This window comes from Pelophylax lessonae (genome assembly GCF_965119305.1).
Source record: "Pelophylax lessonae genome assembly, chromosome: 1".
NCBI classification, from domain to species: Eukaryota; Metazoa; Chordata; class Amphibia; order Anura; family Ranidae; genus Pelophylax; species Pelophylax lessonae.
The window spans coordinates 379,142,795-379,170,294 of NC_138768.1; the positions used below are offsets into that span (position 1 = coordinate 379,142,795).

At 39.6% G+C, this 27,500-nt stretch overlaps 1 protein-coding gene across 1 annotated transcript in view; it reads left to right on the forward strand.

Moving 5' to 3' along the window:
• SLC1A1 (solute carrier family 1 member 1) overlaps positions 1–27,500 on the forward strand; it is a 100,064-nt gene that overhangs the window by 58,562 nt on the left and 14,002 nt on the right. The window contains exons 3-6 of the mRNA XM_082244196.1: positions 9,969–10,109; positions 15,854–15,946; positions 17,511–17,625; positions 27,117–27,159. Coding sequence (XP_082100322.1) covers positions 9,969–10,109; positions 15,854–15,946; positions 17,511–17,625; positions 27,117–27,159 — 392 coding nt within the window. The remainder of the gene's footprint in view (positions 1–9,968; positions 10,110–15,853; positions 15,947–17,510; positions 17,626–27,116; positions 27,160–27,500) is intronic.

Genomic DNA, 27,500 nt, shown 5'->3' on the forward strand with positions numbered 1-27,500 from the left:
TAAGGAGCAATTTATTATTTTTTAGTTAATTCAATTGCATATGGTATTTCAATAAACGTTGCTAGAAAACTAGTATGCTGTTGACTTAGCTTCGTCTATGTTTTTGGAAAAACATGTATGAAAATTGCTCTGGCATCCCCCATCTGTGGAGTGTCTAGGCTGGCAACTAGTAGGCATGATCTGCTTGCTTAGCAAGCCTAACCCTGCTTTCGCAGCACCGATCATGGTTCCTTAGTTGGTGTTCACATACAAAGCAAGAAAAGAAATTGAGTTGCTGTCACATCTCTGTATTTGTCTTAATACACATAGAAATGGCAAGGACAGGATAGCTTGTGCTTAAGGTTTGCCAGTGTGTACAAATGTTTTTGTATGATGTCCATTGCAGGTTCAGTGATTGCTGTTTGTAATATATCATATCCCACTGCTAAGGAATTAAAAAGTTATGATTAAATCAGCATTTTCAAATGTTCAGGGAGCACAGAATGTGAAGATCTCGGTCATGGCCTCATTTTAAGTCCAGTGAGAAATCATGTTGTGATAAGACATGTCTACTGAACAGCATCATCTTGTCAAGAAGAATTACTTGCACATTATGGGGGGATTTACTAAAAATGGAGCATGCAAAATTTGGTGCAGCTCTGCATAGCACATTTTTTTTTCTTGGGAGAGTGCATGTGATCGGCACAGGACCAATCAGCACTATCCAGACAAAGGGTCAGGGGACATACAGCTTCAAAGGACAGTCAGAGGAGAATGAAAACTCCTCCTACAAGCTTTAACCAGTGCTCGGCCGGACGCTTATAGAAGTCACAAGACTGCTATATACGGGTGCTAAGAAAAGGTATCAAGCAGTTTATGTTTACTAAAATAATTTCCATTGTTCTGTGTACTGTGGGAGACCAGATCTAGTGAACGCAGGGTCCTGGGTTTAGTCACACTTTAATTGATCAAGCTAAAGTTAGAAGCTGATTGGCCACCATGCACAGCTGCACCAGATTCAAAAGGCTCCAGTTTTAGTAAATCTCCTCCAATGGTTCTGAGATCCTCTCTATGATAACAGCTTTGCCTCTAGTAAGAATTTATAACACAGAAGGGTTCCTCTTTTGTCAGCATGCTTTTTTTTTTATAATCTTTATAATTGCATGTTTGCAAGTGAACAGAAATACATACATATACATTTGTTTAACAAACATATACATATATATTTTTTTCGTTCAGCCAAAAAAAAATGAATCATCTATGGGCTATTTAAAGCGGAGTTCCACCCAAAAGTGGAACTTCCGTTTTAGGTAGTAATAACCCCCTGACATGCCACGTTTGGCATGTAATTTTTTTTGGGGGGGAGCGGGTACCTAGTTTTGACAGGTAACCGCTCCCACTTCCACTCGGAGCGCCGCGGCGCCCTGAACGGAAGTTCTCCTCTCCCCCTCCCTCCCTGCAATCTTCTGGGACATGTCAGAGGTCCCAAAAGATTGCCGGCCAATCAAGATGCGTAGCACAACTTGCGCATGCGCAGTGCGTACCCGGCTGTGAAGCCGCAAACTGTCACAGCCGGGTGCCCACACCAGTGATGTCGGCGCCGCCGAGACCAGAGGGAAGACGATCGAGGCTTCGGGGCGGCCGCATCGCTGGACCATGGGACAGGTGAGTGATAAGGCTGGAACTCCGCTTTCAAGCTGAATTCCAACTTTATTTTCAATAGAACTGGAATGATCAGTCCCAGCATAGATTATACCCTTGTACCATATATATGATATGTTAGGATGGAGAGCAGGGAGAGGGGCGGTAAATATGTAATTTAACGGCAAATTCCTTGTCTACAATGTCTGGTACCGATCACTTACACTGTCCATTTATAACTATGGACTAGTAAACTTTTACTATGCTTCAGTTTATGAATGAATGTAAAAACTCTGTACAGAGCTATTCCTGTCCATTCATTCACTGCAGCTGAGACTGCAGAGAAGGAGATTGAAGGCTGTGTCCCCAATCTCCTTTCTGTCTCAAAAGTGAAACATCAGAGGTCTGTTAAGACCCCTGATTTTTCATAAAAGCCCCTCAACAGGGCTCCAAAAAATTGTTTAAAAATAATAAAAAATTATATTATAAAAGAATAAAATAAAATGGTTAAAAATAGAAAAAAAAGAAAACTATTGACACCAGTGGTGGAACTACCAGGGCCGCAAAGGATGCACTTATGACCAGGCCCTGGTGTTCTGCCACATGGCTCATAGATAAGGGCCCCGGGCTTGGAGGGAAGGGCACCCAGCCAGGGGTCAGGGGGCTCTTCATGGTTTCTTGCACCAGTTCCCTGAAGGTTCTAGTAATGCCTCTGCCCAGAAACATCCATAATAACCCTAGGATCCACCCACATTAACTCCCAGAACTGGTACAAGTGTATCCCATAACTCGCCCTGAAGCTACAGAGGCACACAGTATCATGGGACATGTAGTATTAGGACTGGAAATGGAAGGAAACAGGAAGTCAGAGATCTTTGAAATTCAGCTGGGAGAAGGAGTGACATCACAGACACAGAATCCTCCTGTATGCAACTAAAGGAGGTAAGCTACACACAAAATGACGGTGGGGTTGCGATTCATTTACATGCATAATCCATCTGTTGTTTTTGAGAGGAAAAGCTTGAGTTCTTTTTTAGGTTAACAAAGAGTAAGAGTGAGAGGGAACACTAAAACAAAAAAACAAAAAAGAGCAAAAGACAAAAAAAGGGAGTTTGGTCTAAAGGTTAATTGCCCTAACAATGAAATCCAGAATGAGTCACAAAGCAGCACAGGGTAGGGCCAGAGCTCTTACCACCAATTTATCTACAGCAGATATATCGTGTGATCAGAATAGTGGACCAATCAAGTAGATTCAAAATGGATCCAAGTAACCCATATAATAAAATCCGAAAAGTATACAAATCACTTTAATTTGAGAAAATAGATATGATGCCAACATATTTAGTTAGACACAAGAAAAGAAGCATATTGTATTCAATGTTAAAGGTGTTGTAATCATTACTTTATGTGATAGTTGGACAGATGTCAGGGGAGGATTGCTCGGCTACTGTAAGGCTCGGTTCACACTACGGCGATCCGACTTAGGGGGCGACCTGTGAAGTCGCGTGCACTGCGACTTCGGCACGACTTGCACGGACTTCATAAAATGAATGTCTATGCAGGTTGCTCCAGGTCGCCCCGAAGTAGTACAGGACCCTTTTTCTAAGTCGGAGCGACTTGTGTCGCTCCTATTAGAACGGCTCCTGTACCAGTCAATGGACCGCGACGGTGCGTGACTTGTCAGGCTGACCAAGTTGCCTGACAAGTCGTGCTAGTGTGAATGGACACTAAGCCCCCGTTCACACTAAGGCGACCTGTGAGGCGACCTGGTCGCCTCACAGGTCGCCGTAGGTCGCCTCCCATAGGGAAGCTGCGGACCCGTTCTAATAGGAGCGACACAAGTCGCTCCAACTTAGAAAAAGGGTCCGGAGCTTCTTTGGGGCGACCAGGAGGCGACCGCCATAGACTTCAATGTTATGAAGTCCGTGGCGGCCGCTCCGAGCGTCGCTTGCATGTGAACGGGGGCTTACTGTAAGCTGATCTTGTTACAAATGTTACAAAAAATGTTTACTTGTTTAAAAACTGTAAATCAAGTTTGTCGAATTGGTACATTTATATTGAATTGTGTATTTATACACAACATATAAAAAGAGCCCTATCTCCATTCAAGTAAATTCGAAAAGCTTTATCGCTTTTTGTAAATCAGTGATTTTGTTCTGCAGACATTTAACAGACATTTTTTTTTGTTTTGGGTAGAGTAAGGCTCCATTCGCACCTGAGCGTATCATTTTCAGGTGTTTTTTTGGGTGTTTTTCAGGCATTGTTTTGCAGGTGTTCGGAGGAAGGCATTGACATCTAACGAAAACGCCTGTAATCTGCCAAAAAAGAAGCTCATGTACTTTTTTAGCTTCAGGCTTTTTCCTTTTGCTTCAGGTGACAAAACGCTTACATCTAAACAGGGGCCTTTGAAATCAATAGGATTTTGATTGTTGGGCGTTTTGGAGACTTTAGAGATGAGCATTCTACGAGCTGAAAAACACTCAAATGTTAACAGGGTTAAACCCCCTGCCAGCTTATTTTTTGGTGTCTGTGTAACATTGGGGAAATTTCAGTTTATTTCCTGTCCCAGTGGTGCAACAGCAAGTTAGAGACAATTTCCCTAAATATTTCATCTTACCTTTTGTTCTGAGGACAAGTTTAACATTTTGGATTTTCCCTTTTTTTTTTTAAATGACAATGCTCACTTGTAAAAAAAAGAAAAAAAAGATCCCCTCAATGAAAACACAGACAGCCAAAAAAAAAAAAAAAAACTCGACACACTCCAGCCAAGATCAAAAAAAATTAGTTTGCCAGCCACAAAAAAAGATTAAAACAGACACACAAGCCTCGTATCTTGAAATCTTTATGAGGAAAAGTTTTCCTTTCCCTACACTGCTCACCAATTTAAGCTCACAAGTTATAATCAGTATTTTTTGCTAGAAAATTACTTAGAACCCCCAAACATTATATATATATATATTTTAACAGAAACCCTAGAAAATAAAATGGCAGTCGTTGCAATATTCACTGTATTTGCGCAGCTGTCTTTCAAACGCAATTTTTTTTAAAAAAAATAAATTTTCATGAATTAAGAAAAAAAGAAAAACCAGTAAATTCAGCTAAATTTTTTTGTATAATGTGAAAGATGATGTTACGCTGAGTAAATAGATACCTAACATGTCATGCTTTAAAACTGCACTAACGAATCTTGAACTAGAACAATCGCCCTCTGTCGCTTTACTGAATCTGGCCCCACGACACACTAAACGTCTAATCTATTTTATGTTACTAGCAGCTAAGATCGCTATTGCCAGAGCGCGGAAGTCTCCCTCTGTTTCGGTCTCCCTCATGAAGTAGAAGATATCCTGGATAATGCTGCCTAAAAAAGTTTCCAGTGTTCTGAATGATCAACAAAAAATCTTTGAGTTAACTTGGGAACCGTGGGCACACTATGTTAAGTTTTCACTGCTGAAAGATTTCGTTCACTGCGAACTCTGGGTCCTCTTTTCTTGAGCTTATACTACTTTCCCTATTTCTTACTTTACCTCTCCACTTTTCTTTCTCAACTTTACCACGTTGAGCTACTTTTCCCCAACACGAGGTAATGCTTTTCTTTTGCTTTTGTTGCATACCAAATCAACAGAGTGGATTTGCTGTCGCATTGTTAGGAGTTTCTCCTTTTGTGTAGGGTATCCCATATGTCTTTCTTTATTCTATCCCCTGAGGCTTTTCGCTTAATAATTATGAGTAATATGGCGCTCTGAATACGCCATTTCTTGTTACTGCAGTGGTTGGTCCAGACTTGTTTGGAGTGGCGCGCGCCTTTTTCTCCCTAAAGGAATATTGACATGCTCTGCATATACAATTGGTGAATCTGGTTGTGACTGGTCGTGCTGTTGATCCCCCCTTGATGCAGTTGTGCTCCCAGATGGGGTATCCAGGGTAAGATGGCACCCCAGTTGCAGACACAGTATTGATACTAACTTCTACTTTAAATATGCATTGGGCCTCTGGTATTATAGTCAATTTAGCCATGCTTTCCACTCACTTTACTTGTTTGTTGTGTATCACTGGCGATATCTGTTCATGTACAGTAAATGAACCTAAAACTGCACACAATTGTGGAATGGCGACAAACTATGGTACATAAAAATCTCCATTTCCAAAAATTTAACGGTTACCATTTTAGAGTTACAGAGAAAGTATAGTGCTAGAATTATTGCTCTTGCTCTAATGGTCGCGGCGATACCTCACATGTGGGGTTTAAACACTGTTTACATTTGCGAATGCGAATTACGTATGCGCACGAGTATGAAGGAATGGGGCACTTTTTTTTCTTATTTATTTTAATTTAATATTTTTTATTTTTACAATGTCCCTTTCATTTTTAATTTTTTTTAATCACTTTTATTGCTGTCATTAGGAATGTAAACATCTCTTGTGACAGTAATAGGCAGTGACAGGAATTCTTTATGGAGGGATATGGGGTCTATAAGACCCCAAATCCCTCCTTTGCACTTGGAAGCATTGGCCAAGTTTGGCCTTTTAAATACTGACATTTTTTAAAAAAATCTGGTGCCTTTAAGGCTCCAGTTAACCGGAAGTGATGTCATGACGTTGTTTACAGGATACTAGTTCTGAGACCCAATCAAAGTCTATTCCAGTTTTGTTCGGGTCTCTGTCCAGCTGGCAGACGTGTGGGCTAGTCACTTGGGCCTCCCGGTGGGACGGGAGAGCCTGGGCGAGCTGCGGAAGGCGGCAGGAGGGGGCTGCTTGTAAGAACAGCCGAGCGGCTGATTAGCCGCATCACTTGCTATTACACTAAAGCCGACCGTTGTCTCTAAAAAAACGGTACCAGGGTGATGACTGCAGCTGCAGGCACTGCCCTGTTACAAACACCTAAAGCTGAAGGCTGCATATTTGCTTGGGTCAGTGTCAAGGAGTTAATAAACAAGGAAAGATACATTATTTATCTTTAATTCTTGCAAAATCCCATAGATTGTCTATTGCAGGGAAGTAAAGCTGTCCCACATCTGCACTATTAAGCGAAAAGCTTTCAGGTGCAGAATGTGTCTTTCTAATATAGAGTGACATAATAACTGGACTGAAGGGTAATAGAAGATTCCCACAGTCCATTTTCCACACACTAACTGGTCAGTTCATTATGTGAAAATAAATGCAGTTACAACGTAACCATAATTAATACTGTTGAACAACTGAAGTCAGTGCTAGTGTGGAAAATGGACAGTAGAAATCTTCCATGAACCTTCCATTTACTCCAATATTATATATAACAAAGGTCTAGCTGTGCAGCCAGACATTCCACACTACAGTTGTAGGAGAACTCTGCTGCTTTCCTGGTGTGCCAGATAATACCTGTGGCGAGGAGTGTACACACAGTTCTCTTTATATTTTTTATTAAGAAAAATGTTACCTGAACTCAAAGGGACAGGTTTCGTGAAGATGGCTTTAGATTGCTTTTTTTTTTTTTTTTTTAAGGTTTTCAGGGGCTTTAAATGGCCTTTGGGTGTTTTTGTTTTTTGAGTATTGTTTTTTCACTTTTATGTGTGCTACTTTTTAATATTTATATAGACAATTGGAAATAAAGCAAATAGCAGCGTAAAAATCCAGTTGTTTGATAAAGAAATAATTCATAAAAATCTTTGTTTGTATGGATCAATGAGCTGTATAGTAAACAGAACTCATTGACGAAACTATGACTAGGTAAAATGAGGACATGGTGATGCTTCACCATGTTGTCATTTTGCACAAAGTTCAATAAGTGGTCTTGTTGAAGAAAATAAAAAACCAAAACCCATTCATGGAACTTGTTGGAGCCAGAAGCTTGTGCCTGCTTGACAAAAGTATCTCGTAGAGCTGCAGGTGGGACATTAGCAGGGTGTATAACTTTTTTAAAGCATCCTGTCAGCAGCTTTAAATAACAAGCAGATTATTTTTGTCTAACTTCGCCTTGGATTTTTACAAGGGAAAATTAGAGGGCTATTTTATCTAAATTTCTTTGAAATGGATAATTCAGCAAAATCAATTTTGATCAAGATTGATAAAATTTCACACTCATTCCTACTCATAATAACACTGTAATAGTGAAATTAACTAGCACATAAAGAATTGGCAGTGAAATGACAAACAATCAAATGGCTGAGGCTGTTTATAAATAGATTGATAAGGGTCAAATTGAACAAAAAACTGGGAATTAATCCCTTCATAAGGAGTGCAGAAATAATGTTTAAGCTTGTTAAAAGTCAGTAATATAGCAAGTGGTGAAGTTTAAAGTGATTGTAAAGTCTATTTTTTATTTTTTTTGTAACAAACATGTTATTATTAAATAAATGGATAAAGTGCAGCGCTAATAAATGATAAATTGGTAAACATGATTAAAAAGTGCAAAACGTTAATGTGAAAAATTCATAAGTGTCCATAGAAAACAATTAATAAATCATGATCATAAAATTCATATATAATAGTTCTGTGAAGTGTCCATAAAAATAGTGCAAAAATATATACGTGGTAAAAAACCAAACAAAAATCAGTGAAGAGAAGCACCACAAATCCCAGCATGCGTGAAAGGATGGTCCTCCCCAATCCTCAAAAGTGCAATCACCGACACTAAAACAGAGGGAGAATGACCGCTTACCAAAACCAGATGGCCTCCAAATCAATGGAAAAGCCCAAAACGCTTAGTTAAATATCCAAGACATATGAAATCATCAATAGTGCTCATTGAAACGAATGTCCAGAGAGTATAGGAATTTCGGTATGCATAAATAAAAGTAGAAATCATAGCGTAATCCAATAGACAACAATACATTTATTAAAAAAAGAGTGCACCCACAAACATCATAGACATGATAGCATGTAACGATCCAAGAACGAGCTGCAGCGTTCACAATGGAAAAAAGCCGGCTGGAGAGCGTGGTGATGTCAGACGTTATTGACCTGTGCTTGCTGCTATTTATTTCATTCATTTTTATTGCTATTATTTATTAAGCGCAGGTTTTATTAGTTTTTTGGATTGTATACGTTATAGAAACATGTTATCATTACCTCCTTTGTGCAGTTGGTTTTGCACAGAGCAGCCCAGATCCTCCTCTTCTCAAGTCCCTCATCGGCTCTCCTGGCCCCTCCCACCTGTTGAGTGCCCCCCACAGCAAGCAGCTTGCTATGGGGGCACCGCGCTGGGTTACAGCTCCCTGTGTCTATTCAGACACAGAGCTGTGTACCGGCAACGCCCCCTCTCTCTCCTGATTGGCTAACTGACTTTAATTGACAGCAGCAGCAGCTAATCACACCATGGTGCTGTCTCAGCCAATGAGTAGGGAAGTCCTGGGCAGCTGAGAAACTCCTGCAACATCGCTGGATAAAGATGGGGCTCAGGTAAGTATTAGGGGGTCTGAGGTCGGCACACAGAAGGTTTTTTTATCTTAATGCATAGAATGTATCAAGATAAAAAACAGCCTTCTGCCTTTACAATCCCTTTAAGCTTATGTAAATATACATTTTACATATAAACATTTATTGCATGACAAAGGTTTTTCCAGAGGCCTATTGATTAGTTAAGGAAAAAACGAAAAAAAAAAAAGGGTAGATGCAGACTTTTCTAAGGCTTCGGTTATCTAACTGTAACTTCAGACTGAGCCGTCTGATAAGGATGAGTAAGTTTTCTTACAAACAATATTTCCTTTTGTGTATCAAAAGAAGCTGGAGTTTCATCAAAGAAGCAGTAGTAGAGCCTAAATCAAGCAAGAAAAGATTAACAAACCCACTATACATTCCCTTTAATGAAATTCTCAGTTAATTAGATACCAAGCTAACCTACCGGAGATATAATGGTTGGAAAGAAGCCATGAAAGCTAAATGCTGGGCATTTTGCTGAATACTATATATTAACAATGCCAGAAAATAAAAACAGTAATTATATTAGGTGGAAAAAAATGGTCTTGTGTGTATTTACCAGTTTTATAAATGTTATGTTATTGAATTACACAGAAGGTATTTGGATTTTAAGTGGATGCTATGGGGGAGATTTACTAAAACTGGCACACACACAATCTGGTGCAGCTGTGCACAGTAACCAATCAGCTTCTAGGTTTTATTGTCAAAGCCTAATTGAACAAATTGAGAGTAGAACCTAATTGGTTACAATGCACAGATGCACCAGATTCTGAGCACCCCAGTTTTTGTAAATCTCCCCCTATGTGTAGTAGCTTTTAGTGGCAAGGTTTTGAAAGTTTTTTTTCCCATGTAAACAAACAGCTTTATGCTTTTACTTCTTTATATACAGTATATGTTTATTGAGCAAAGCTCATGTATTTTAGAACAGTTGATGATGTTTTTTTCTAAAATGACAGGTATCGGCCTTGGTGTTCTGGTACGGGAATATGGAAAGCTTTCAAACTTGGACAAAGTTTATTTTGCTTTTCCTGGAGAGATTCTGATGCGGATGTTAAAGCTCATCATTTTACCATTGATAGTATCCAGCATGATCACAGGTATACTTTTATCATTTCTGTATACTCTTCTTTCTTAAATAACTAGGTGGAACGTCTTGATAACTGTGATTATATGGTTAGGGTAGAGAGCCCTAGGGACATGTAAATTTCAGAATCCAAGAGCAACCAAAGTAAACTTTGAATTTACTGTAATCAGATCAGTTAGGTGGTGAAATCTAAATTCATAGCTATGGGATATTAAATTTATACATCCTTATTATTCTTTGCCATGCCTAACTGAATAAGTAAGACTGTATAAGCTTTACATGAATTCACCCTCTATGTACAGAAGTTTGTAATAGACACTTTTTCTTCACATCATTATTTATTTAACATACAGTATTACTAGTTACGGTACTTAGCATGGATTACATTTCATCTCAGAAGTCTGTGATAGATAACCAATCATTTAAAAAAAGGATCCAAGCATATTACAAAATGCTTATTACCACTGGCCTGCTTTAGAAGAAACCCACATTCCTCTAAGGGGACTTTTATGAGGGATGCGCTTAAAAGAGCCTTAACCAGCGCCTTCCTAAAGTAAGCAGTGATGGACTTTTTTCCTAAGGAAGTGGCTGGTTAAAGCTTCCTAATGTGGCGCTTTTTGTTATGTTACTAATAAATTGCATGATTAAGCATATGATGAGCAGGTGATTTTTTTGCTATATAGCAGCAAGTACACTGGTTGTGAAGGAAATTTTCTCCTATTACACAGAACGGACAGATGTCTAGGTGAAGCCAAGAGCAGTTTTCTCTTTAGGCTTCTAGGTAAAGTCAAGAGAAGTTTTTTTTCCAGCCTTATAGAAAATATTGGGCTGTAACAACATTTACTTCCATCTTCACCTCAACATTAAAGTGCAACTACAAAATTAAAGAGACAGGAAGGGGCATGCACCTAGTGCATTACCAAAAACGTATTTGAGCAAGTAAAATGGATAAAAATAGAATACTTTCAACTGGTAAAAGCACATAGACCACAATATGCCATATAATGTAGGACATGTGTGCTCCAAATATAACCTGCTTTATAACCAAGCTGATACATTTGGGGGGCACACCCCCTTCCTTAGAGCTAAACTGACCAGTGCATCAATTTACAAGCGCTTAAATAAGGACACACTAAGAAACCCCACCCAAAAAAGCCCCACCCAGAGAAAGGGGGGGGGACTAGAGCAATAAAGCAAAAAATAAATATAATAATAATAACAATAATCATAATACATAGTATATAAAGATTAAATCCAATGATTCCAATACAATAAATAAATAAATAAATAATATAGGATGCTGATACTGTTATAAAGAAAAATAAAGCAGACCTTACCCTTAATCAAAATGTTATCCTCCTCTGATACAGGCAGCCATCCTGCTGTCTGGACACTGGAAAGCATCCAGCATTTTCTGGAGTGCAGACAACATCCACGGGTGAGCAGGAAGTATATGAATGCCGGTTCCGGGTGGGGATCACACTGTGCCCACTCTGGGGGAAGGTGCAGATACCCAGAGAAGGCGTGATCCACACCTTCCCGCAGATTTGGCACAGCGTGATCCCCACCCAGAACTGGCATTCACATACTTCCTGGTTGCGTTCCAGTGTCTAGACAGCAGCATGGCTGCCTGTGTCAGAGCAGGATGACATTTTGATTAAGGGTAAGGTCTGCTCCATTCTTCTATATAACAGTATCAGCATCCTATAATTTTTGCTTATATATTTTATTATGCTGTATGTTGGAGTAATTGGATTTATTATTTATATACTATGTATTATTATTTATTTTTTTTTCAAATTTATTGCTCTAGTCCCTCCCCCCCACCCCACCCCCTTTCTCTGGGTGGGGTATTTTTAGGGTGGGGTTTCTTAGTGTGTCCTTATTCAAGCACTTGTTTATTGATGCACTGGTCAGGTGAGCTCTGAGGAAGGGGGTGCACCCCCCAAAACACATCAGTGTAGTTATACAGCGGGATATAATTGGAGCACACATATCCTACATTATATGGCATCTTGTGGTATATTACATAGTTACATAGTAGGTAAGGTTGAATAAAGACAATAGTCCATCCAGTTCAACCTGTGTAGGTGTGTGTGGCTGTAATCATCTCGCATACCCCTGAATGTTCTGATCCTTGAGATGTACGTCTAGAAGTCTTTTGAAAGCCACCATATTACCTGCTGAAACCACCTCTTGTGGTAGAGAATTCCACAATCTTGTAGCCCTAACAGTAAAGAACCCCCCACGTTGCCTGAGGTTAAAACGCTTCTCCTCTAATCGCATTGTATGCCCCCGAGTCCTCATGCAATCCCTGCGACTGAACAGCTTTTCTTCTAAGCCTAGATCCCCATTGAGATATTTAAAAATTGCTATCATGTCCCCCCCATATGTGCTTTTACCGGTTGCACTTTTGTAAGTATTCAATTTTTATCCTTTTTACTTGCTCAAATAAATTTTTTGGTAATGCCCTAGGTGCCTGCGCCTTCCTGTCTCCTTACTTTTATAGTCCCATTTTGGATTCCCCTATCCATGGAAGGCTACATTTGCCTAGAGTTTGGATTTATTGCACAGTCCTATCCAACAGTGGAAGACTTCTGAGCGCTGGAAGTGATTGTTTTGTTCAACATTAAAGTGCGCCTCAACCCTTCCATGAAGTAGTGGCACCAACCCCCATAACAACTGGCCTGTGGGAACACGGCATTCTTCTATTAGATACTGAAGTACATGCAACCCTTCTTTTAAAGCTAGACATACATTTTCAGCTGTTCCTACAGTAAGTAGTGTCAGATCAGAGAGCTAAAAGGGTACAGCTTAAAAGTTCAACTTTGGCAAGGCTGCACAGATATTGAGCTATTCAAAGTGTCAGTCTTTGAGATTTGTATAAAACATTTCCAAAATGATGTACCATTATTATTAAATCACATTACTTTGAGTAACAACCTATTTTGACATTAATTTAAAAAAAAAAACTCTTCCTTCTCATGACCTAAAATGGTTTTTAGTGAGACAAACCTTGTCAGGTGGACCTGCTGTGAGACAAGAAGGTTAGTTAGATACGGCCAAAAGTTGAAGTCTATATATACTGTATGTACATATATATGCTACACACTATAACAAGGAGTACAGGTACAGTTCAGGGATATAACAGGAGTTAGATCATAAAAAGTACATAATGAAGAAGAAAACTTGGAAAATGTAGCTTTATTCTTCGTTCCAAAATAGGTGATAGATTCATAAGTGCGTGTTGGCAGAATGCAGCACACATTTTTGGATTTTCTTTTTTTTCAATCATTCTGCACTAAGTTTTTAAAGTATTAGGAGGCATTGAGCTCTACGTTTCCATAACTATTAAGGCTTACTATATTATGTACTTTTCTTCACAGCAACATAAATACAGCTGTAATCCTAAAGGTCACAAAGCAATAAATGAAAACATACAGTGTATTTTCTTCATGATAACAAGGATGTGAATCTTCACTTATGCTACCATGGAAAAGTACAGATAGGTTCATCCAATAGTGTATAAACACCTAACCTTGAGATTGAAGAGCTCTTAACACATGCCTTTCTGTACAAGCTTTCTGATAAGATATGCTGGCAAGCTTTTATATATTAACTACCTCATGTAACCTGACCTTGCATTTAATTGCACTATAGACATTTATTAGGAACTTTTTTGTTTTCAAAAGATGTCATTATGTAATCATATAAAGAAAAAGAAAACATAAAGAGTGAGGAAAGCTGTTCTTCCAAATTTTGCTTTTTTTTTTTTTTTTTTTTTTTTTAGCATCATACTGTATTTTACCTCTTCTACCCACATATCAAGGAAATGCTAAACCTAACTTCAAATTCCCCTAAAAAATGTGTAGTATATTTTTGGTTGCTTTTTCTGCTTTGTGTTTTCAACTTTTTAACTTTCCTTTTGATGTGATCAGCTTGTAAACCATCTTGGAAAGGTATAGCCTCAGATCTTCCAACCTTCCATTTGCCAATCTTTACTGATTTGAGTAACCCTAGAAATGTTCAACTATGAGCACTTCCAGGTTCACATTTTTCAGTGTGCTAATGACATTCGCTAACTAAGCTGACACTTTGTCCCCAGTCTGCATTAGGTGTACCTATGACTGCTTGTAGGCTAGTAGAGCAATAGTGTGGTTGTTTGTCACGTCCTCCATGTTTTCACATGAATTAGTTGAGCGTCAAGTACTGGGTCACATGGAAGGCCTACCCCACATGGGTTCTTCTGGGCTACATTAGGCATGTTGTTACAGGGTCATTTACACACACATGCACAGGGTACCTCTACTTAATGCCGTCTTCATCGAGGCCCCAGAGCAAGGCCAAGGCTGCCATGGGGGAATACGTAACCTTAAAGTGGATATCCACTCTTTTGAGATGGACGTACTCCATGTACATACACTGCAACTGTTCTCCAGTTAAGTCTTGGTTCCCCATGACAATGTACACCTTCTCTGTAATGTGCGTTTTGCAGGGACACACTGAGCCAATGTCCACATCCACCTATTCAATGCCCTCCACTAGTAATCCCTAGCAGCGGGGTAGGCCCTGCTGTGCACTCAGCGCGGCCACACATGTGCACCTAACCCAACTCCTGAACCTTCCGTACCTCTGTAAAGGATGGGGAACCTCCACGGCGAAATCCTCTCCCATTGCTATGGAAGACAGACCATAGGTGGAAGGAGTGCCAACAACGTCCCCCCTGCTGCCACCTATAACATTTACACCCTACTGACAAGCTGCTTGACACATTTCTCCACATTACGTTACTCCAAGAAACCACTTGTGTCTTCACATTACTCCATTTCACACTGACACCTTCATACCCCAACATTTTAATACTTTACTTCGAAAAAGTGCAAAAATAGACATTTCACAGTCCAACAGGCAAGACATAATACTTTCCTAATTCCCTAACTATAACTACAGGCTTGTGTGCTGCCCTGGCATACCTGCAAAAGCATAGTCCAGCAATCATAGTCCTTCAGAGGCATTTCTCCAGCACTGGTGACTTGATGGTGAACCCCAAGTTAAAAGTCTGTACATGCGGGCCGTAGTGAGCAACCTTCTCCTGCTCCTACGGATCTCATTGGCCATCCCCATCCTTTACGGGTCTTGCAACCCACAACTGCAAGGGAATTCTCTCTTCCTTGACTGTCTCCGGGGGATGACCACCCTCACTGGATCCCAATGTATATGATACAGGACAAGTGAGCAAGACCCAGAGCAGAACCTGTCAAAAAAAAAACAAAGAAACCAGCAACAGAATTATCTTCCACCTTCCTGGCTGGGGCAGCAGGTAACTAACTGGTTCAAACTGTCCCCATGCTATGTTGTGATAGCAACAAAGGAAGTGCAAATAACAAGTTCAAATTAAAAATGTATAAAAAACTTTACAAACCACCCTACCACTAAAGTACTAATTGAGTGACACATATTAAACATCCATACTAAAAAACTTGAGTATTTTTTCACTTTTACGTACATTTTTTTAACAATTGTGCAAATATATTGCTACGTAAACAATAGGACTACCATCTTTTCATTTTATAGTTGATATGGTTTTAAAAGTCTTTGGTAAATTTTCTGATCAATGATATACATTTTAGCAAGTGTGTGAAAAATTGGTTTGACAATGAAATTGTCATTAAGGTTTGTTCACAGAATATTCCCTGAAAACATCTTACATCTTCAAGTGTTTAAATGAATTAAATCATCATCTGTTTACATCCACAGGTGTTGCAGCTCTGGACTCAAGCGTATCTGGAAAAATTGGTCTTCGAGCTGTTGTATATTACTTTTGCACCACAGTCATAGCAGTTATTTTAGGTAACTATGTTTTGCTGTTGCATTTGAGGTATTTTCCACAACTTCATCTTTAAAGATGAGTGCACCTTAAAATGTATGTCAACTCTAAAAATACATTTCTCTTATTTGCTCCCTTTTGGGTGCTTAAATATACCATTGAGAGCTTTTTATTATATCTGTTTAACAAGTGAAAAAAATAGCTTTTCAACCAGCCAAAAAATCTTCAAAGTCTAGCACATTTTCCCTGACACATGCAACAACCCACACTCCATTCCATGAATTGGGAAGCCTGTCCCCACCTTTTAAGTCATTGACAGGCTTTCCCACTGATGTGAATTGATTTGGGCCACACATGTGTCAGGAACAAGGTCCAGGACTGAAAAGATTTTGAAGAGTCGCTGTGCAGCACCAGACTGAACCTGAGATAACTGGTCTAATAAGTCTGATGATGTATAGGCAAAATTGACTTTTGGTCATTGGCATCAGGATCTGAAAAGCTAAGGGGCAGGTTTTGTTCTTGAAAATTGTATGTTGAACCATTTTCTTAAACAATTAGATTCTAAAGGTATATGTTTGGTATACACTGTTATAGGATAGAGTGGCCCTAGTGTGAATATAAAAGGCCTTTCTTTGTTTCAGCATGACTGTGCCTCCATGCACAAAGTCAGGTCCATAAAGACATGGGGGTTGATTTACTAACGTTAAATAGTCTGTGCACTGCAAGTGCACCAGCAAGTACATCCACAAGTGCACTGAAAGTGTAGTTGTATTAGATCTAAGGGGAACATGTAAAGAAAATAAAAAACACTGCATTATTGCTTGCACATGATTGGATGAAAGAAATTAGCAGAGCTTCCCCTCAAATCTAGAGCAACTTCAATTGCAGTGCATAGACTTTTTGCCTTTAGTAAATCAACCCCCATGTTTTGGACCTAACTTTGTGCATGGAGGCACAGCGCTGAAACAAAAAAGGCATTTTCTATCCACTCTAGGGCCACTGTATCCTATACCAGTGTATACTAAACATATACCTTTAGAATCTATTTAGTAAATCAACCTATGGCTTGACAAGTCTAGTGTAGAGAAATCCAAGTAGTCTGCTTAGAGCCCTGACCACAACCCTATTAAACCCGTTTGGGATTAATTGGGAATTATTTTCTAATCCAACATCAGTGCCTGGCCTCATCATTTTTTTGGGCTGAAAGGATGCATATTTTCTGTAGACTCACTCTTACGGAAAATCTTTCCAGAAGAGTGGAGACTGTTATAACTGAAATGGGGTATGAACCTCACATTAAGCTCATGGTTTTGAAAAGGGACGATGTCCAGTAACGTTGTATATACAGTATGTGTTATGGCCAGGTATACACAAACCTTTGGCTTTTAGTGATATGACTTTAGTATGTAAGCCTTTATTCAAAAGAAGAAATGTTTTCATCTACATTGAAGCAATATATGAAACAAAAAGACAACAGTATTAACAATGTGACACATTGCTGTTATGAACACACATTTTCCATTTAATGCACTAGAAAATAATTTTTATTGTATACTTAAGCCTTAAAATCAATATATATTTATACAGGAATTGTACTTGTGGTGAGCATCAAACCAGGGGTGTCTCAAAATGCTGACGATATTGACAGAACAGGAAGTACTCCAGAAGTAACTACAGTTGATGCACTGCTTGATCTGATTAAGTGAGTTAAAAACTGTATTATATGCTCAAGGATGCTATTTTATAGACGTTTTTATTTCATCCTGATTAACCGTGTTCTAAGTTTGAAAGAAATATAAATTACTTCTATTTAATGTGTTTGATTTGTATGTTTATTTCGGCACATGCAAAGTCAAAGGATAATTTTCTGGGGGAAACAGAAATTGTTTTTAATGTGTATATAAAGCCAAGAATTGTTGTTTTATTATAGAGTGGGGAATGGTTTAAATTCCTGTCGTTTTTTGCTATCTTTGTCCTATTAGGGAAGTTCTCTTTACCTGCTGTCCTGTAGACACAACAGCATGTCATAGTTAACGTGGTTGTAAAGCCTCAAGATCTTTCACTTTAATGCATACCATGCATTAAGGTGAAAAACATTCTGTACTGCAGCCCCCCCCCCCCTTTTTCTTACCTGAGCCCAATTCGATCCAGCGATGTGTACAAGCACAACGGCTCCAGCTCTCTCCCCATTGGACAGATTGATAGCAGCAGGAGTTATTGGCTCCTGCTGCTGTCAATCAAATCTGGTGATGTGGATGGAGATGGGGCCGAGTCCCCCTGTCTGTGTCAATGGATGCAGCAGTGGGACTCTGCAGCAAGCACACACGGGTGCCCCATGGACATCGGATTTCCGTGGGGGCACCCCATGAAGAGGAGGGGCCTGAAGCGCCAGTGGCGGATTCCAGAAGAAGAGGACCGGGGCCGCTCTGTGCAAAGAGATTGCATAGAGCTGGTAAGTATAGACAAAAAGTAAAAAAAAAAAAGAGGGTTTACAATCCATTTAATTTGTCCCAGAAAAGGTGATTCCATTGAAAGATTTCCCCACCATTGTTGTTCTGGTGACAGCTCAACATTATGGATTTTCTCTTATTTTCAGTCCCAGTTGTCTCCAAGACAAACAGAGAGAGTGAATATTCCTGTTAGGGACTTTTGAACCGGATGGCTAGATGGGCTCCCTAAGAATATTTGGGAACACACAGAGACACACAAGGGTAGAGTCAAAGCATGTTCGTTTATGTCAGGAAATGTCCCGAGCATATGTACAGTTAGAGCAGCAGGAAAATTAATTTCGCAATAAGGGGCTTGGCTTCAGTATGACTCACGATCACATGATACTTTTTGGCATACTACACAAGTCTAAACTGTTCTCATAACTATTTTTAACAATCAAGATGTGCTTATGTGCAACTATTTCTGCGGAGTCAGACATAGCCGAACAAACAAGATGTTATGACTATAAATCAGGCATAATTGCAGGAATAATAGAGAAAAATATACAGCATGAAAACACCATTAACCCTTCAATTCCCATCAGGGAACCATACAATAGTAAAAACCCAACAGCAAAATGTTAGTCTTAGATACACTTTCATCGATCACAAAGACTTTTTAGCATGTTTAAAATCTCTGAAAGTCAGTAAAAGTCCAACTCAGAATTGGTATTTAAATTTTTGGTAGATGTTGGTGACTTCAGTTTAGCTTTTTACCTTTTAGGAACTGTGTTGTTAAGACTTCTGTGGACTCAATCACACTAGCCCTATTGGGCTGGCCCAGTGCAGTTTGCCTTATGTCTTATTAATTCAGTTCACACCAATTGGTTGAATTGGTTTGTATAAAAAAAAAGAATAGAGAATGTTGCATTTTTGCAATGCATCACAACGCGCTGCCAGGCGGAGAATTACACAGAATTTAAAGTTAAAGTTAAAAAAATGGATAAAAAAAAAAGCACGTGTGTATGACACACATCCTAACCCGCAGATGTGACTAAGCCCTGTATTGGATGGGTGATGTTATTTCCCTGAGAGATGTGAGAATCCAGTGGGGTTTTAGCTCATCAGTATCGACCAATGACTGATATATGAACTTTGGATAGTCTGACCCCTGAAAACTGATCACTTTTTATTAACCAGAGTTGCAGGTAGATCAGTTAGTGTTTCTTAGCAATAGGATCCTGTTATGCTTTGATTTCACTATTGTGAGCTGTAAACATACTTTGTACAGTCTTTCTTTATGTATACTGAAGAAACCTATTTATTATTTGTTTTGGAATAACAAGTACTTTTCCTTCCTATCATCTACTGTGCTTTGCGGAGAACTAAAACAATATTCCAGTTACTAATCATAGCACTATTGCTTCATGTCAGTTACCAGCCCTGTTTACTGTTGCTCAACTGCAACAATTACAGTAAATGGATACATGTAAGTTATATTGATCCGTTCTTATTTGAATAAAGATTTGTGCATATTGATGCACTCTTATGCTGACCTGAGTTCATTTTTCATTCCATCTGCCACCAAAACATAGCATTAGACCTTGTGCACACAAGGCATTCGAAAAAATGAGTTGCAAAGCCAGTACCAACGCAAGGAAAAAGCGGCTGTAAAAACATGCTTTTACAAGCGTTTTGCATTGGCGTTAATGCGCACTTAGCCGTATTAGCGTTTAGCAGCGTTTCTCTGCCCTTTTCTATTTTCCACTTCTAAATCCAATTACTACAGCTTAAATGTTTGACACGGCTTAACGCTGTACACACGTTTAACTGTGTCAGGCATTTTTAAAGCTGTAACGCTGCTGCCTGAGAACACGAGGGCACTGTTTTTTTTTTTTTGCAGCTTGAAAATGCCTATGCCACTTACAGCTCCTAAAAGCCTATGTGAGCATGGACACATATAATTACCTGGAGAGGCGTTTTAAAGTGGAACTTCATTCTCTCAATCGACATGGACTATTTCTAATCCCTATGCTGCTAGCAATAGTAAATAGATAGGAAAGTAGATCATATTTACTTGCTTTAAATTTTTGTTTACATTTCTTCAGTTACTTCCTGGTTTCCAGGCCTTGGCAAATGATGTCATACATTCCAGGAGTCTTCAGGAGAGGAGTGAGGGTTCTCAGCTCAGCCTATGCCTGAGCTAAGGGCAGATGGATTCCAGGAAGTAAATGATACATGAATCATCTGCCCTTACTCAAGATAACCATGACCAGAAATGTTAGGGGGGTGTTTTTCAAAATGATTTCTCAGCAAAATATAGCATGGAAACATGGATGAATAGGAGAGATTGATTTGAATAATACAAATGAATTAAATAGCATTTTTGGTTTGTGGTGCTCAGGTGCAGCGCAGTTCCACTCTAAGCTGTAAAAAAAAGCGGCAGGAAAAATGCCCTGTGTGCATGAGGCCTTATGGGTAAGCCCCTGTGTTTAAACAATGGGCATATCATACTATCTATATTTGAAGTTTATCTATAGCCTTGGTGTCAATGGGATTGATTTACTAAAGTCAATTAGGCTGTTCACTTTGCAAGGACATTTTCCTTGGAGCTTAGTGAACAGGGTTAAACTGCTGACTTTCATCATTCAGTCACGTGCAAGCAAAATTTATGTTTTTTTTTTATATTTTTTTCTTTGTAAAGTAAGTACCGTATATACTCGAGTATAAGCCGACCCGAGTATAAGCCGACCCGAGTATAAGCCGAGGCCCCTACTTTTACCACAAAAAGATGGGAAAAATTATTGACTCGAGTATAAGCCTAGGGTGAGAATGCAGGGTGGCCGGCATGGTACAGGAGAATGCAGGGTGGCTGGCATGGTACAGGAGAATGCAGGGTGGCTGGCATGGTACAGGATAATGCAGGGTGGCTGGCATGGTACAGGAGAATGCAGGGTGGCAGGCATGGTACAGGAGAATGCAGGGTGGCAGGCATGGTACAGGAGAATGCAGGGGGGCAGGCATGGTACAGGAGAATGCAGGGGGTAGGCATGGTACAGGAGAATGCAGGGTGGCAGGCATGGTAAAGGAGAATGCAGGGTGGCTGGCATGGTACAGGAGAATGCAGGGTGGCAAGCATGGTACAAGAGGATGCGGGGTTGCGGGCATACTAGTGCGGCTGTGTTTCACTTACCTGTTCCAGAGGCGCCTTCATTTTAAAAATGGCGCCGCCCGGGAACTTTTTTTTTTTTTTTTGACTCGAGTATAAGCCGAGGGGGACATTTTCAGCACAAAAAAATGTGCTGAAAAACTCGGCTTATACTCGAGTACATACCGTAAATTTCCAACACATTCACTAATCTCTGGAGAAAATTCTCCTAGCAAGCCACAGACCGTGCTGCTTTGCCTGAACATCACTGCCCCAAGACCCTACAACTAAGTTTTCTTGACTGGCACTAGCATTCAGTCATATGACTGGTGCCAGGCATTCGTCTAAAGCTGAATTCCAGGAAGATATAAAAGACACACATTACAGCAGAACTTCAGCCAAAGGAAAAAAACAAAATAACAATGAACATCTCATTAACCACTTGCCGACCGCCCTATAGCAAACTCATCAAATGGGTGTGGTCAAATTTCACTAACAGTGCAAGGGTTTGTGGGGGGGGGGTTACACACAAAATGCTGAGTTTGGGGGTGCTATACATACATAGTGCAGAGTTTTGGAGTGTGCTGCATACAGAGTGCAGAGTTCAGCCCTCTTCAACAGCTGCTTACCTCTTCACCACTTCTTCCCCCTCCTTAACCACTTTACCACCGGAGGATTTTGCTGTCTTACGTCCAGGCCACTTTTTGCGATTCGGCACTGTGTGACTTTAACTGACAATTGCGCAGTCATGCGAAGCCGTACCCAAACGAAATTTACGTCCTTTTTTCCCCACAAACAGAGCTTTCTTTTGGTCATATTTGATTACCTGTGCGATGTTTACTTTTTGCGCTATAAACTAAATAAAAGCGTAAATTTTGAAAAAATAACAATATTTTTCACATTATGTTATATGAAATTCCCACCGAAAAAATGTAAAAATCTAAATTTTTTTAAATTTTTGGCCAATTTGTTGTCTGCTACCTATGTTTAGTAAAAAAAATCACAATAAGCATATTTTGATTGGTTTGCGCAAAAGTTATTGCGTTTACTAACTAAGGGAAAGATTTCCGTAATTTTTGGTGTTTTTTTTTTAACGAGTAATGGCGGCGATCTGCGATTTTTTTTGCGGGACTGCGACATTGCAGCGGACAGATCGTACCCTTGACTGACATTTTTGACACTTTTGGGGGTACCAGTGACATTACTACAGTAATCAGTGCTATATATATGCACTGTTACTGTAAAAATGACACTGGCAGGGAAGGGGTTAATTTTATTGGAGAGGGAGGGGTTAATGTATGCCTGGTGCTTAGTAACGTATGTGGGGGGAGGTGACTGAGTGACACAGGGACAGATTGCAGATTCAGCTATGCTTAACCCTGCAATCTGTCACTTTCTGTCACTTAGGAGATCCGCCCGCTTTGTTTACACAAGCGGGCGGATCTCCAAACTCGATTCCCCGACGATCGGGGAAGAGCGGCGGTGACCACCACTGCTCCTCCCGTGGCCTGACTCCCGCTGTGACTGAATACAGTGGGAGAGAACCTCCGGCGGCGCGCGCGCGCCGCTGAGAAGGGGGAGTGTCTGCCGACGTAGGTCTACGTCGTCAGACCTACAAGAGCCACTTTGCCGCAGTGGAACTCTAGTGAGCAGACGGCAAGTGGTTAAACGCTTCACCATCTTCCACATGTCTTACTTTTATTTCTGTAATAAACTTAAGCCAGAAGCCAGCTGTAGTACCTCCCAGTACACTGTAGGTGGCTCAGACTCTCTCGGTTGCAGGGAGATCATCCAGTGGGGGTTTTGGCATCTGCACATCACCTGCATCTCCCTTGTCCTCATCCTGCACTCAGTGGGAGCTGCCCAGGAGATCAGATCTGTGGTATTGGAAGACAAGCTGTCACCTTTAAGCCCAGAAGCCAGACTTCTGGGTTTACAAGTGATAGTGATGAGCAGGAAGGAGAGGGCCTGAGCCAGAGGTGGTGGAACTTAGTTCCACCAAGTTCCAGCTGAAAAAAAATCCCTGAGTACCTGTAATAAATAAATAATAAAATAAAAAAGGGCCATTCACACTCTTCATGCTGCTGAACACCTGTATGAATGAATCTTTTATTTTTTTATTTTTTTAGGGGTGAACTGTGAGGGTAAATCTCCCCAGTGAGGTCACAGACAACATTAGAAATCTGATACTCTATCTCTTCCTTATGCAACACAGCAAAAAAACTCTGGCTATAGTTGAGTGTTATTGCTTAAAAATGTTTTATAACCATTATTGAACAAGTAAATAGAAATATTGTCAGTGTTTCAATGACATGAAATCACTATAATATTATAAATGGACAATTTTATTGTAGGCAATGTCCATCCCAAATTGCTTTTCTTAGAAAAAAACGTACATAGCATCATAAACCGGCGTGCTCATTTTATCTTTGAAGATTGAGATATTTCTCAAAAGATTATCTAAAACATCTAGAGATATTGTTCAATTTTATGACTTTCACTGTTGATGAATAACAGGGAATGCGTGATAAATTATGCTGTGTGAAACATCAGCTGTAAAGGGCAATTGAGGAGCTTTACATACAGTTTAAGGATAAGTACATAATTTTATTACGTTATTTATAAAAATAACATAGTGTGAAATAATTTGCTAATAATAGATTATAGTTCTTTCTTAGCAAAACTGAATACTACTAGCTCTACCGGACTATAATTTTCATTGGATAATTTTGACTTCACTATCATCTTCTTGTGTTATATTGTGTTGACACCTCTAAAGACGGAGTGTTTCAGGGGCCCCAAGAGTTATCCATGTTTATTGGATTTAAATTTTACATATAACACATTTTTGTAGGCATCTACAACTTAACAACTTGTCATGCACATAAATACTATTTCTATACATTTAAATGGTAGTGAGCCAAAGGGAAGGAACTATCATCCAATATTTAGTCTAAAGTCTGTGAAAATATTGTTAAATCCTTGTTACATACAGTATATTGTGCTATGTGAGAGAAGGTAACACCATTTCCCTTGCACTGCATATCTTAGCCTTAACAGATATCGTCTTCTTAGAGATGTTGTATCTCTGTGACCAAGAATGTTATCATAAAGCTGCATGTCTCAGTTTTTTTTTTTTTTTTATTCAGCTAGCAAGCCGAATAAAAAAACTGAACCGATCCCCCCATCTACACATTTGTGGTAGGTGGGGGAATCTTCCCCGCTGCGCTATAGTACTTTGATAGTGGGGAGACTCCCAACCTGTCAGAATACATAGATCAGTGCTGCAACCTCTGATCAAGTGGCTTTATCCGACAGAAGTTGATTGGTATATCGACTCCTGTTGAACTGCAGTGGCCACACATGGATTGAAATTTGGCTGGCCCCCACTAAACCGGCTGAATGTCAATTCATCTATGGTCACCTTTAGTCTCATAAGCAGTTCTAAAATTAAAGTTGAACGCCAGCCTTTCTTTCAGTCTTGCACAGTTGTAAATGCTCCTCCTTCTACTTGAACTGCTTCCTCTGATTTCACCTTGCACTGCAAGCTTCTCAAAATTTGCAATAAAAGCTGCAGCCAAGTCAGAGGTAACCCTTTTCAACCCCAGCTGTACTGTCCCTGGTCCTCCTTTTTTATTCATTTGGATTTCAGTTCTTTCAAGCATGAAGACTCAGCATGACATTTGGGTGCTACTAAGGACAATCTGTATGCAAATGTAAATTAGGTGTGTTTGCATCAACACAGGGTGGTGCTGTGGATAGGAGTAACAGAGTGCCATGTCCTAATTAGTTAAATGGAATATTTGAAAGATCATGGACTTTATAAGCACCGGAATATACCAAAATCTTTAAAATGTATATTTTTGTTACAAAATTTCTAAAACATAGAAATACATTTAAAATATCACAGTAAATCTGCTAACTAAATTGAGCCAATCACACCAACAAAAGCACTAAAAACCTTTCCAAAGTGTAATATAAGCACCAAGAATTTATAGCTGCTAGTTGGGCTTGGTGTGAGTTGATGTGGCTTATTCAAGCTCTACATGTTTTGTGCCACAGCACTTCCTCAGGAGTGTAAGCAGATGCTAATATATTGTAGCAACCAGTGAAACTGTAATAACTGGGTAAAAAAACATCTGGAGCAGTGGAGAGTGTGAAGAGTTTCATCAAGCATCACAAATATCCATGAAACAAGGTGTTATATAACACAGGATGCTATCTCAGTCTTAGTATAGATGGGGGCTAGTGCATAGAGTATACATATTGAATGAATGTCAATCCTCTAAAACAACCAGTCCCTTCATTGGCTTCACAGACACCGAAATCTTCAATTGTTATCCCAGATATAAGACAGTAGGTCACTAATAGTCTCCACACATCTCGTCCACGAATCACATAAACCACCCACCACTGTGGCGGTATATACTCTATACACTATACACTAGCCCAGATCTATACTAAGACTGAGATAATATCCTGTGTTAGATAACACCATTGTTTCATGGATATTTGTGATGATTAATGAAACGCTCCACGCTCTCTGTTGCAGCCACATCAACTCACACCAAGCCCGTCTGGACACTGGCAGCCATAAATTCTTGGTGCTTATACTACACATTGGATAGGTTTTTGGTGCCTTTGATGATTAGCTCTATTTATTTAGCAGATTTACTGTGATTTTTTAAATGTATTTCTATGTTTTAGATAAAACAGTTGTAATAAAAATATGAATTTTTAGGAATTTGGTGTATTCTGGTGGCTATAAAGTCCATGATCTTTCAAATATTGCCTGCAAAGATAGACTATTTAGGAACTCTGACTCAGACTGACATTCGCCCATCAAAGAGTTCTAATAAGTACAAAACACCTCCAAAGAGCCAGCCCACTGCTTGCGTCTGGGATGAGGACTGTTGTGCAGAGGGCTGAGGAAAGGTGCTGTTATGGTTTCAGGAAGCTATTTAGAGCAATCTGTTGGCCCCCTCCCACCTGTCATGATCTGCCTGCATTCCATAGAGAAACACGGAGATCCAGTGATGACATCACTGGGTCTGAAATAGGTTGTGTAATAGAAATATAAGGTTACATTTACAAATGTTGATGATGGGGGAATGGAGGAAAGGCAAAATAAAAGCAAATGACACCTCAGCTTTAAATTGCTGAAGAACTCTGCTATATTTCTCCCATCATTGTTAATCCTTTTTTAATGGTGATATCTGGAATGCATCATGAACTCACAAGGCTCAAAAGCAGTGTTTTGCTTTCCTGGAATATTTAATCATTTATTATCCAGTTTGCCCCAGTAATATGCCTACTGGCATCACCTACAACTCTGAATGTTACTTTCTGTGATGATACCAGGCTCAATGGGCTTAATGGAACTTCTCACTCCTCAGATCTAGCTATTGAATTTCGTTCTCCATCTAAGGTCCAAATAATCAGCAGTGGAAGGATGCTCCATTATGACTACTCTGACCCCTATGTAACTGCTCCAGTGTGCCAACCAATTTCCTTGTGGGCAGCTGTACTAAACAAGCTGTGTCCCCAAATTATATTTATTATGTTGAGTTGGAAAGTGATAGCCTTCCTTGCCTTATCTTATTACTTTCTTTCTAGGAACATGTTTCCAGAAAACCTGGTCCAGGCATGCTTCCAGCAGGTAAAACAACTGCTTCCTTCTATTGATGTGTATATGAGTGTGGTTACTGAGTTTCTACTTTTATTTCATGGACAATGTAACATTTAGATGCATAAACTTAACAGAGCCTCTGGATCAGCAATGACTTAATATGATTCGTAAAAGGTCTACTGGTTTATTTGGCCCCTTTTGTTTGAGGGATTAAAGCTGAAATAAATAAACTTTGCCAAATAAAAATATATTGTTGGTAAAAGCCGCCTATATAATATTGCACAAGGAAAAGTACTTGCAGCTGGATGTTGCTATGTTATAGTAAAGGTTTTTTTTTTTAGTTTAATTCAAACTCCGTTCAATGTATTAGT